At 42.5% G+C, this 12,980-nt stretch overlaps 1 protein-coding gene across 3 annotated transcripts in view; it reads right to left on the reverse strand.

Moving 5' to 3' along the window:
* Positions 1 to 852: 852 nt before the first annotated feature.
* Positions 853 to 12,980, reverse strand: part of LOC124055481 (fibroblast growth factor 14-like) — a 54,709-nt gene continuing 42,581 nt past the window's right edge. For all 3 annotated transcript variants that reach the window (XM_046382383.1, XM_046382384.1, XM_046382382.1), the window contains 2 exons: positions 1,842 to 2,040; positions 853 to 1,521 (listed from right to left, as the gene is read on the reverse strand). In XM_046382383.1, the coding sequence (XP_046238339.1) occupies positions 1,373 to 1,521; positions 1,842 to 2,040 (348 nt within the window). In that variant the 3' untranslated portion in view covers positions 853 to 1,372. The remainder of the gene's footprint in view (positions 1,522 to 1,841; positions 2,041 to 12,980) is intronic.

A 12,980-nucleotide genomic window follows, 5' to 3' on the forward strand; every position in this document is an offset into this window, starting at 1 on the left:
ACACCATTTACCCTGTTTGCTATTACCCTCATTCTCACCTTTAACTTCAAGTACTTGGGAAGGCAACAGAAATGAGAAGGTCATCTGACCTTTCTTGAGGTTTGACCCTCCCCGCGTTAAACCTCAGCCTACAATATCTGCTACTCCATGTAAACACTGACTGCTACCATGCTGCTTAAACACTAGCATGCCTCCTTTGTACTCCGTGTTGCTACACACTTGAGGAAATCAAAACCGTTCTCATCGTTCACCACTCAGCTAGGCACCAATCTGAGCGCCCTGACGTTCTTTTTACGCTGCGTCAGTCGATCGCCGCCTCTGCTGAGCTACACTCGTGTCGGTTTTGCGGAAATCGTAGCGTTAGTGAAAGGGATAGAGAAAAAAAAAGTAAGATGGAGAGACTAAAATGTGTTTTGTGCCTGTACAACAATGTAGCTTGATAATCACTAGTGCTATGTTGTGTGCTGAATAATAAACCACCCAACAAAGAGATAAGAACGGAACATTGAGAGGACAAACATGCTTTAAGCTCTGCGGTGTCAAAGAAGAACTCTCTTGTTCATAACAGCTATGTGATAATTAGGGACAGGGCATAAGATGTTTTTACCTTGTGTGTAAAGCACAGGGCCATTTTCAAGTACATTGTAAGCTTGGTACAGAGCTTCCTGTGCCAAATCTTAATTGATCGATGACTAAGCACCCGCTGAATCATCAGTGCTTGGTGTTTTAAGTGTTCTCTTCGCCTGATGTTTGCTGATGTTTTTAATCTGCTGTTTCTTTACTTAAAGATCGAAGCCTCGCGGTCGATTTTGGGTGTGAGATCGTGTGTATGGGTGTGTGTGTGTGTGTGTGTGTGTGTCCGTAGCCATCAGCAAGTGAGCATACCTGGCAACAGAAAATATCAGGAGAAGAAAAAGGGGCCTCATTCTTACAGATTGTCACAGAAAAATACCGGTGAAGACAACATTTTTTTCCCCCATTTTTTTTCCTTTGTTTTGTTTATATTCTGAAGAAGTCATTTTGTGTCCCGTATGAGGGCATGCCACTTGTCCCACTTCCAGAATATCTGGCTGGCATTGGCGTGACTTTACTGTCTTCATCCCTCCCCTCTTCATCCCGTCACCAGCTGCAGCGCTCTGTCCCTCAGGCCCCGCCCCACAACTCCAACTGGGAGAGAGGTGAGGCGGGATGTGCGGCCCCACTGCTGACCAGACAGAACTTGAGCTGTTGTTTGTTTGTTTTGTCGCTGTTTTTTTTTTAATTTTTCAGATGAATTTTTTTTTTTTTTTTTTTTTTTTTTAAGCAGTGGGGCGAGTCTCTGGTTTTCCTGGCTTCCAGTTGACTTGGGGGGAGTGTAAAAAGTGGGACGGCGTTATGTCTCCTCCTTGTCGGGTTTGTTGACTGGTTTGCCGCCATTCATGACGACCGGTTCGCTGGTTGTGCTTTTAGAAGGCGGGCCCCCGGCGAGTTTAGGCACCGCCTCCCCTACGTCGTGCAACGAAGGCTCTCGGTACATCGCAACTAAAGGAGTGGATGGGGAAAAGAGAAGGATGGGGGGGGGGGGGGGGGGGGAGATACAGTTGCATTGGGAGGAAAGGAGAAGAAAGAAAGAAGAGGTAAGAGCACAAGATAGGTAAAGTATACAGGGGAAGAGGTTAAGGGGAAGAAAAATGAAGAAAAGAAAGGAAGAATGGGAGGTGCTTCTTTACTCTATAATCCAATAAAACTACTGTAAACATTTTAGCCTCAATAAATCTAATCAAAAAACAAAAAAGAAATGGACCGAAAACAAAATCTGAATGAATGGACCCTGGTTCCTGTGTGTAGAAATATTACATTACCTTCTATAGGTTTAGGCAGGAAGTGTGCAGCCGGTTTGGTCTTTTTGACCCTGTTGCCCTTCATGGCCTGCCCCTCTTTATTGAGGCCCAGAAACCAGGCCCGACCCGACTCCTTCTGCCTGTAGAGCATGGAGCTGTAGATCACATAGTAGTTCTCAAACACCGACTCCTTAAACTTACACTCGGCTGTAAACAGTTCCTGAGGAGAGAGACAGACAGAGACAGAAACGTGTTACTCAACCATAGCTGCAAACTTGCATCTGTCATTCAGATGTAGTGTGGATATTTTTACTTCTTGTTGAGAGAAAATATTTTACACATAGCAGGTATTGTCTTTATGCTGAACTCTTCTTTTTTCTTTTTGCCATTTTGAAAAAAAAAAAAAAGACTGAAAATAAACTAGGACTAGTTAATGGCTCCACAGGACACTTTGAGCAGCTTTTAAGTAGATGAAAACGTGTTATTGTTTTCACTTACAAAATGCTTTACTGAACAATTAGAATGAACATTTTCTTTGTATCTGATATCAACCTGCCAGTATGTGTATCACCCATCAAACCAATTGAGTGATTCTCCGGTCAGACATCCGATATAAAAACAATGAAACCATGCTGGGAGGTGCAGCCCCACACTCCCTTAATGATGTATTATTCTAACTCATATCAATCTCAAGCACAAGAAAAACAAACGGATTTCAAAGAAAAAAAAAAAAGAAAGCAGATTGGTTCTGGCGACACAGAGCCCAAAAGATCTCACTCTCCCCCCACCCACGTCAGCTCTGCTGTTATGTGTCAAAACTCTTCTTCATTGCTGCCGGCGGCCTCCAGCGGAGCATATTTCAGCACAGAGTCAAGGTGTTATTCTTACCGGGGAGAGAAATCGTCTCTCCCTGGTGTCCGCTTGCACTACTGAGTCACAGGAAGTGTAAAAAGGCAGCCTGACATGAAACGCTCTTTTCATTCGGGGAGGTCAAAATCGAGGCAGACTGACAAGTCAGGCTCCAGAAATTCTGATTACTTATTGGCAAATTGCAGTTTTTCACGCAACATGTACATCTAAAAGCCGAGGCCTCGCTCAGTGATATATGATCTTTAGTGGAAAGTTTCTTTCTGACGTCCACACAGGATGGGATCAGCCTGGGATAAAAAGATTCATTATCAGGGCTGCATCTAATGATTATCCAAATTTTTTTGGATAATTAACTAGAATATAGCAGCTACAAGAGCCCAGAGATCCAAACATAGAAAATATTTAACATTTTTTTCTTGATGAATTCATCGATTAGCTGAATTGTTAAAACACAAGTTATATTATGAATTAACACAGGAGACTGAAGTGCTAGAAGCGAAGGTAACCAGATACCTTTAGGTTGTTGAATAAGTTTCACCTCTCAACCGAAAGGTTTCAGTTCCGAGATTTGAAGGGTAAAATCCAGCTATTTAATGTCTAGTGAGGGGTTGTCACCATGGGGGTGGTCTTGTGGGTCGTTGACACTTTGTGCATTATGGTCACATGAGACATGCTGCAAATGCGGGGTTAAACCATCTGGGAAGGGATCTCAAAGCTGCACTACGGGTGGCTGAAAGTTGAGTCCATTGGAGTCCTCAAAGGTGTATCCCTTACCTTTGAGATGCAGATACACATTCTCGCAGAGTCATTACCTTAGCATTCTCTTCAACTACCATGACCCGGATGACTGAGATCCTACATCGACTTAATATAGGAGAGCAAAAGCTACATGATGGGAAAAATGCTAAATGTGTAAACACCAAAATGTCTGGATAAATAGTACACAGAGATATAAAGAAGAATACTAGGAACTTTACAAAACCCAACTTAATTATTTGATTAATGGTTGGTTTTACTGTCTATGAGGAGGTTTTAAGGCTTCCCACCATATATACTTAAAATACACATTAATTCAAATATGTATCAACAATTTTTGGTAACTTGTGGGGTACTAAACACGCTGAAGACACAGCTAATATATTATCACCTTATTAAGTTGTTATGGCAAATGTGTCGGAACATGGAGCAACATTAACATTCATTTGGATGATTCGGACGCCTCCGTCACCCTGACAGTCTGATATTCACTCGTCTTTCCACTGGTTCAGTTGCTATGAGATGTTCCACTTTCTTCGCCTGCCAGTTTAAAACTTTGTCTGTCTAACATTTGGTTCTTTTTTGCTTTAAAGGAGCTGTCTATCTTTAACTATCTTTATTTGATACTACTACTACTGTAATATCTCTACTGTCTCCCCTTTTGCGAGAATCTTTCTTTCTGGGGCCAATCTTCGTTTTTTTCAGGAGCTTTCATAATCATTTACCAGAAAATGATGACGCGTTTTTTTTGTCGCTGAGACCAAGGAAATGAAAACATAACATTAATGAAGCACTCCTTGTATGGCTGAGGAGGCTCCTGCCAACCCAAACAATCACCCCGAGGTCCCCAGACCCCCAGGATGGGGAAGTGTTTGTCTAGACCGTCTCTTATTGGTTGCTGTGGGCCTCTTGCCAGAGCCACAGACACATTGTCATTCAGCTCAGGTCTGTCGGTCCGAGTCTCATAGCAACATGAGGAAGAGAGGCGACACTGTAGCCGTGGCAACCAACCAGCGCTGAGAGGGAGGGGTCAGTGGGTGGGTGGGTGGGTATAATGGGGGGGTTGCAAGAGTGAGAGAGAGAGGCAAATACACACACAAAAACACTTGCATTTGTAACATATAATGTGCTATATCTCAAGCTCTACCACATCCGCTCATGCTAACACGGGAAGACAGTCATTAAAGGCAGGGTTGGGAGGCTCCAGCGCTCAGCTGCGAGGGATCACACACACAAACACACACTTGTGGCTCTAGGGGATGAATGGAGGGAGGTGCAGGAGGGGCTTTCTGGGATATGAAATGTGACTAAATGAACAAGACAGGTTCTAATGAATGGATGCTCTATTTATTGGCAATGTCAGCGACACACACGTAAATGATCCACCACAAATCAAATGCTCCCCCTGGGTAATCATGGTTTTGATTTGTATTAACAGTTTCCTATAAGGCTTGATGTTTTTCAGTCCTGGCTTGAATTAACTTAATAATATAAATTTAATCTTGACCTGCACCCCGGATTCATTACTCATTTGTTAAGTAGGATGGTTTTTGTTGGTGTGCAGAGAGCAGTGCCAGACACTTATGAATGTTGGTTAGTCAGGTCATACATCATTTACTGCTGCTTTTAAAGGAAAAGATGTTTCTTTCACGAATGAGCTAAAAGAGAACTGGAAAAAAAAAACAACAGACAGATGAGAACCTCGGCCTTACAGGTGAGTCATTTTTAACAACAGCGCCGCCCGAATGTGTCTCTGTCGTCATTTCTAAGTAGCTGCATTCACAGGCTGCCCACAGAAAGAAGACAGGGAGAAAGAATGAATGAAAGAAATGGAGGGTGGGGTGAAAAAAAAAACTGGGACATGAAGAAGAAGAAGAGAGAGGATAAATCACCCGTCGAGGAGGACGACGCCTCCTGATTGGAAAAACAGCAGGGGATTCTCTCTCTCTCTCTCTCTCTCTCTTTCCTCCTCTCCCTTCTCTTATCTTAGCCTTTCTCTTCGTCGCTCGCCCTCCTTTCTCGTCCCGTCGTTTCTCCGCACTCTGCAAAGATTTAGTGGAAGTGAACGCACCGCACGGCACGCATGCACGCGCATCGTTATCTTTGGGATTGCACAGAAGTACGTCCCATGCATCCTAGCCTGAATGGCAGCTGTTTTACAGACGGCCGTAATCAGATAGAGAAAGGAGCCCATTACATCCTGCTCCAAAACATGCTAAATTGATCCAGGCAGCACTTTGTCTCTCGTTCATTAAATACCTAAAAATAAGAAACTCAAAAACATAGAAATGGAGAGCGATATCAAGTCTTGGCACAGAACAAGGCTGCACTAATGGCAACACTTGGCAACCGGAGCTGCCCAGCTCTACCACAGTTCCAATGCCGGCCTCTGGGAGCTTTCCAGTAGAAGCACATTCATAGTACAACAATCAACTGTTGATTACACTGTTCTTGTGTATTTTCTTTTTCTGTCCTAATTCACCACGGACAATCAGGAACGTGGTGGACAAAACTGGATAAACGGCATCACAGTAGACTCCTTAAGGAAGGCAGCATCCAGGCATGTCGCTGACCGGGGCAGCTGCTCATTGTAGTGAGGCCACAAGTTCTCCTTTCAAAAAGGGCAGATTGACCGCCTGAAGTTTGATTTAAACATGCGCATCGGTGGGTTGAGGTATAGCAACAAAGCTACGCCGAAAACTATCTTGGAACTCCTTTTCTCCTACAGGTTTCTGATACCACTGGAGATTGTTGATAATGAACTTGATAATGTCAACTTAGGGCTGCGACAGCATATGTTATTACACAGTTCTTATTATTACTGTCTAACCCTAAAGGAATGAAACAGAAAGGCTTTTCATTGGTTGAACAATCTACATTATAAATATATATCATGTGTAGAAATGTATAGTAATTATGCATAACCAACTAATTAATTCCAACTAAATTTGTGAAACAATAAGAATGAATTGTGTTAAAGTGTCGGGGAAAAAAAAATGTGGATGCCTCGTTCAAATTTGGCGTGCAGTTGTTCTACTTGTAGCATTACTTAATGCCACTAAGCTCCAGGAAGCTGTTTTTCATCCCACTGTGTATGTATATATATGTGTGTGTGTGTCTGTTTGTGTGTACTGCTCAGTGAGTGGGTGTGTTTGTTTCCAACACCAGTTATTATCACAGCACTAATTACCCAGGGGAATTGTGGGTAAACAAATCATTCTAAAGAAAAAGAAGCCCACAGAGAAGAACGAAGAGGAGGAGGAGTGTCGAGACATGAAAACAAAACAAAAAAAAAAAGAGAAGAGGGACATTCGAGAGGGGACTTGAAAGGATGTCCTCGAGCCCAGACAGACTGAATCAAAGCATAAATCTGAGTCCAATCACAGTGTCGCCCTCGGCGTGTCAGGAACACCACGCTGTTCCTCAACCACTCCAGACCTGAACACCTGATCCAATTATGCTGTTATGAAAGTGTGTGACTCTTAATTGGATCAGGTGTGTTAGAGCTGGAGCAACAACTCACAGCACAGCTACTCTGTAAGACAACTTGTGGATTGTATAAAGAACTTCTGCAAAATATTAAAACTTTATCTAAACAACTGGTAAATGCAGTCTTTTTTTTAATTGCATGCATGAGCATAGAATAGAACAGAACTGACTAATTCAAATGATCTATTAGCTGCTATCACTTTTTCAGTTACCTTTGAAATTGTTGGAAGGAGGATGCTAACCGGGCTATAGTGGGTTATAGTTATGCTAGCACAAACAGGACATATCGCAGATCTGTCAAAAGACTCTCTTATTTTAGTTATGCAGTATTGTAGAAAAAAAGAAAGAAAGACATTTTCTTTTTTTTGGTCTCCAAGACTGGATTCTGGATTTCCACCAATCCTGTTTGTTTGTCTGAAGAGTCCTGGAAAGGGCTTGGATATTACTTTGTCCACATCAGGTGATCTTTGAAAGGGGAGACGATAAATTGATAAACACACGAAGACCGACAATCACACATGCTCACGCACTCACGCCTGGAGGCAACCTCATGTGCATGTTTTGGGATTGTGGAGGCCAGAGTGCCCATGCAGGCACAGGAAGAGCATGCAAACTCCACACAGAAGGGCCCAGACCCAGACTCAAACCCAGAACCTGTTTGCTGTGAGGCGACAGGGCTGACCACCACACCACCGTGCTGCCCAATGATTGACTCAAGAATTAAATAAATGAATATTAAATAAACAGAACACAGACTTTATGAAGTCTGAGTTGTCTCAGTCTTTGCACTGTCTTTGTGTCCTGAGGCCACTACTACTCCATGACCACACTGCTTGTATCTTATCTTTCAACAGAAGTTTGCTGAGATGTGCAGGGGTGTAAAGCGTCTCTAACTGCGAACTCAAAGTGCTTTAACCTCCAAAGTGTACTCAGCTGAAGTACTTCAGTACATTTATTTACTGTAAACTTGTGTTCTCACATCGAACTGCAGTTCATGTTCCTCTGAACAGAAAGTCTGGCTGAGAAAAAAAGGTTCCGCATATATTAGCAAAGGCTGTCAAACGTTGTCGGTGGATGTGAGGTTTGTCCAAATGTTCAAATCTGCTATTTCAGTGTCAATCACGCCATGTGGTACTTCGATAGCACGATGCACAGAGCTTCATCTCTGAAGAGGCTCCACAGCTCACCAGCAGCTAATTCATTCTCTAGTCACCAGAAAATGTGTGCGTATGTGTGTTTGTGTGTGCCCGTCATGACTCACATGGCTAACATTTATTCTCTCCGCCACTCGTCTTCCTTCTCATCTTTCTGGATGTAGACATCACAGGACTAGCGCTGTCTGAGTGCTGTACAGGCTGTGTTATGAATGGAAGTACGCGCCTACATACACAGACGTGTGCACGAAGGCATATACACACAGGACACGCAACCAGGCGTTTGTTGAAAACATCTCGCTGTAAGGCAACCTGCTGTAGCTCAGGAACAGACAGAGTTGGGGAAACGACTGCGAGTAGAGAAGGTTAAAAGGACACGCTGAAGGACAGATCCACAACATGCAAAAAGGATGAGCAAAGTCTCTCCTTTTATTAATGCTGTAATGAATGAAAAAGTGCTGAAGGGATTAGATGATTAACTGACAGAGAATTAATCAGCAATTATTTTGATAACTGATTAACTGAAGTCATTTTTTTTTTTTTACACAAGAATGCCATCTCAGATGTTGGGATTTAATTCTTTTGTCACATAATAAAATGGGCTCTCATTCATTTCTTAATGATATGTAAACAAACATAGCTTGGTTAATCATGGTTGATTAATCGATAATGAAAATAATGGTTAGTTAGCAGCCTAAGAGTGAAATATGAGATCATTTTTGTGAAACGCACATGAAATGAAACTGGCTCATTTGAAGGTTATTTAACAACTCTATTTTAACTGCATTTTTTTTTTTTTTTTTAATTGAATTTAAAACGCTTTAAGACCGGGGTGCGAAGACGGGGAAGCACTTCTGCTCTCGGTAACAGACACTGTATCACTCAAAGCCACACAGAACAGACAGATAAAGTGGGACTTTAATTTACCTTTAAAATAATGCCATAATCTTACTGTGAAACTTAGATGTGAGATATTCATTTCTAATGGTTAAAATGCAGATGTGATTTTGTTTTTGCTTTTTTATTTAACTTACTAAGTTGCCACATTATGTAGTAAAAGGTAGTTTTGAACATGATTCATCTGGCAAGTCTATTAGACCTCTTTTCAGCACCAGGAACTAAACCAAGACCATAGTCTCAGTCTGCTAAATTCATTTTTAACGGGATATAAATGGGGTTTGGGGTTTATTCTGCCCTTCAAGGGGACAAAAAGCTTTTGCTGGGGACCACATTTTAGCTCGGGCTATTTGCCATCCCTTACTTTAAGATATTTCTACAACCTGAGGACACCTGGAACTAAAATAAAAAGAGAGAGAAGAGCGAGAAGAGTGTGAAAAAGACGAACAGAGGATGGACTTGAATTGATGATGTTCGGGGCTCTCGGGACCTCTCCAGCAGACAGACTGGGGCTCTTACAGTCTGACTCACGGGAGCTGGCATGAAGGAATACATTTCCATTCCTAAACTTGGCTGGTGGACAGTCAGCACATTTGAGATTTCAAAAACAAACAGATATAAAGAAAGACGGGTGGGGGGGGTGGGGTACTGTTGTCTCACGTCCATACTGATACATAAACAATTTAACTTATGATATCTGGGAGAAAATACTGCAAACGAGAAATATGTTTCGAGCAGCTCTGGTTTGTTACATTTTAAACCACATTTCAGCAGGAAAGCCTTTTCAAAATAATGTTTACTTATGCTCTTTTAACCCCTTACATCCTTTCCACCTTTCTTCACCCCAGGCATGCAGCAGTAGTAGAAAATAATAATAATTATAGTAGGAGTAGCAGTAACAGTGCTTGCCATATACGCAACATACCAAAGCACACATTGCACAAGAACACACTCTCATCGCTCCTCGCCTCTTTCACACAAACACACACACAAAAACTCATCAGCACTTTTTTTTCCCCCCTCCACTTTCCCCAGTATGCTCCATAATTATCACATACCAGCTCATTGCACACTGTGCCATCTGTTAGTTGCACTCACACACGCACGCCCGAAGCACACGCACACACACATACATGCACAACCACACACTGCCAGATGCTTGGGATCTGAGATTAATAAGATAGTCCTACCATGTATAACTAAGTTTGCAGCATATCATTAACAATTTGCAATAAGGGGAAAAGGAGTCTGAGTGAGGGAAGAGAGGCAACTGTTGCACACAGAATGTACAAAACAGTGTACTTATTTCAAATTTCTTGAGATGATGCTGCAATGTTAACAAAATGGTATTCATAGCACATAACTGTGTTTTATCTTATAGATTCTACTTGTGAAATAATTAGTGGTTTAGACAATTATAGGATAAGAGAGAATGTGAATGAATGTGAATAATTTATTTGTATAACAGTCGCTGGTTTCGACTTGGCAGCTTTTTAATATGCGCTGTTGAATATCTTTGGGATTCAGTTTAAAGGCAGCACCTGAGTTGCTGCCTTTAAACTGAACTTTGCAAAATTGATCTGCATGTTTTTGTCTTTTCTAATTCTATACTGTTGTTGTTGTATTCCTGTTACAGCCTGGACTGTTTCAAATACTGTGTCATGCTTTGGTAAGATTCACCTTGTTAATATTCCTTCGGGCTGATGAACGTGAGCCGCGATATGTTAAAAATTTTGCTCCGAAATGTAACCTCGCATTTTTTTTCCCAACTGGCAGGCTGTGAAGTCATGTGAATCATCCTGCTACTGAATTTTCTTTCTTTGATCTGTCAGTGACATAAAGCCGAACCGCACTCTGCTGCGTACGGTCGTGTTTGTCCTTTAGCCACGCAAACAAAAAATGAAATCCATTAAAACATTACAGGCAGTTGAATATAACATCATTAACTCCATACTTGTCCATCTAATGCCTTTTCCTGCACGTTGTATTCAGTACATTGTGAGATTAGAATAATCACAGTGCAGTCACAGTGTGCTGCAAATGTTCCCACTCAATAAACCGTGCTTGTAACAGGAAGGTGTTTGTTTGTTCCCATGTTTGTTACTTTGAGATCAGCTCATTTGGACATGGTCATTTCTCTACTCCTGCAGGGTGCGTTAAATGAACATATTCCGCATACTCCTACGAGATTAAAAAAAAAACCAAAACAAAACAAGCAAGCGATACCTCCAAGGAGACCTGTTGACCTCTGCAGCTTGAAATATTGTTACATAAAAAGAAAAACACTTCCAAGGGCAAAATCCATCTGGAACATTTTACAAGGACTGCTGACATGTGTGCTGTGTTTTAGTTGAAGCTGCAGAAGCTGATTTGTATCGACTCCCTGACAGCTCTACAATAACTAAGAGCATGAAAGATGATCCAAACTGTTTCTGATAAACAACCTGCTCAGTCCAAGCGAACCAGAACCGCCTGGTCGCGCAAATACATGAAGGTAAAACGGCTCAGGCCGGGATAAAACTATTACGGCGCCAACATAATGTTTAATGAGTCTCTCTTCAGGCACAGTGGCACCATCCTTACCGTACACTTCTACGCCTACTGCGCTACACCTGCCGGGCCCTTTGCAGGAGCCAATTAAACATCAAGCAGTGCTGACATCAGGATAAATTTCGAACCTGCTGCATGTAATTTATATATTCGTGATCATGTAGCTGCCTGCACATCAGTCACAGAGCTGGAACATGATCAAACATCCTCACTTTCCCTTCTATAAAGCTTTAGAGGGGATTTCTGCTCTCTATGTGTGTGTGTGTGTGTGTGTGTGTGTGTGTGTGTGTGTAGGGGGGGACTCCCCCTCTTCAATTATTTACAGGAAGCCCTCATGCATCTGTGACTTTCAGCGACAGGCTGAGAAAGCCCAGCAGAGCAGCACAGATCTCCTTTCTTTCTCGTCCAGATTACTCCTCTCTCTTCCCCTCATCCCTTTGTCTACAACATTTTTCCCTCTTCCTCCGCATCTTTTTCCCCCTCCTCTTCTGTCCACAAGGTTCTCTGCTTCTGTCTACAATGTTCTTCCTCCTTTCTCTCCATCTTTTTCCTCCCCTGCCTACATTTTTTTGTCCTCCGTCCTTTCTGGCTGTTTTTCTATTCTGTCTACATCCATTTTGGTCCTTTCTCTCCGTCTGCTCCTTGGCTGTATACAACCTTTTCCTCTTTCCTCTCCATCTTTTCTTCCTGTCTGCAACATCTTCTTGTTCCTCTCCATGTTTTTCTCCGCCGTCTGTCTCCAGCCGTTTTCCTCTTTCCTGGCCATCTTCTTTGTTCCTTCTCATTGTCCTTGTCCTATTTCATCCTCACCTCCTTTCTTTTGCCTCCCACTCACCTCTTCTCTTCTTCCCTCTCATTCTTTTTTTCATGATTTATCCTGGCCTCACCTTTATTCCCCCTTCACCTCTCCCTTTCATTTCCCTGCTTTCATCCCCCCCTCCCACATCCATTTCTATCACCTCTCCTTTTCCTCCTCCCAGCACCTCCTCTCTGGCTCCTGTCATCTTCGCCGCTCACCCGCCCAAAAAAAGAAAGAGAAATGAAGAGGAGGACAGAAGGATGATGTCAGGGAGAAGAGACGTCAGTGGAATAGCGTGAACTTTCTCAGAAGAGTCAGCATGCAAATAATTCATCTTCCACTCAAGCAGATCTCTCAGCAGCCCACTGCTCCTCCTCTACCTCACTTGCCCTCCACTTACTCTTATTCTTTTTTTGTTTACTCATGTTTTCCATATCGTTGCTGTTGGTCTCTCCGACATCCACGATTTCACACAAGTTTGACCAGTCTCATCTTTCTTGTTCTATTTATCAGTTACAGCTTTTTTTTAAAAAAAACTGAGTCCTCTGACAGACACAAGCAGAGAAAAACTAAAACACACTTTGTGGACGTCGTCCCACTTCTCTTGTGTCCATGCTTGCATGCTGTACTTGTCTGAGCGAGTGT

The sequence above is a fragment of the Scatophagus argus genome, chromosome 24 (assembly GCF_020382885.2).
Source record: "Scatophagus argus isolate fScaArg1 chromosome 24, fScaArg1.pri, whole genome shotgun sequence".
Lineage (NCBI taxonomy): Eukaryota > Metazoa > Chordata > Actinopteri > Scatophagidae > Scatophagus > Scatophagus argus.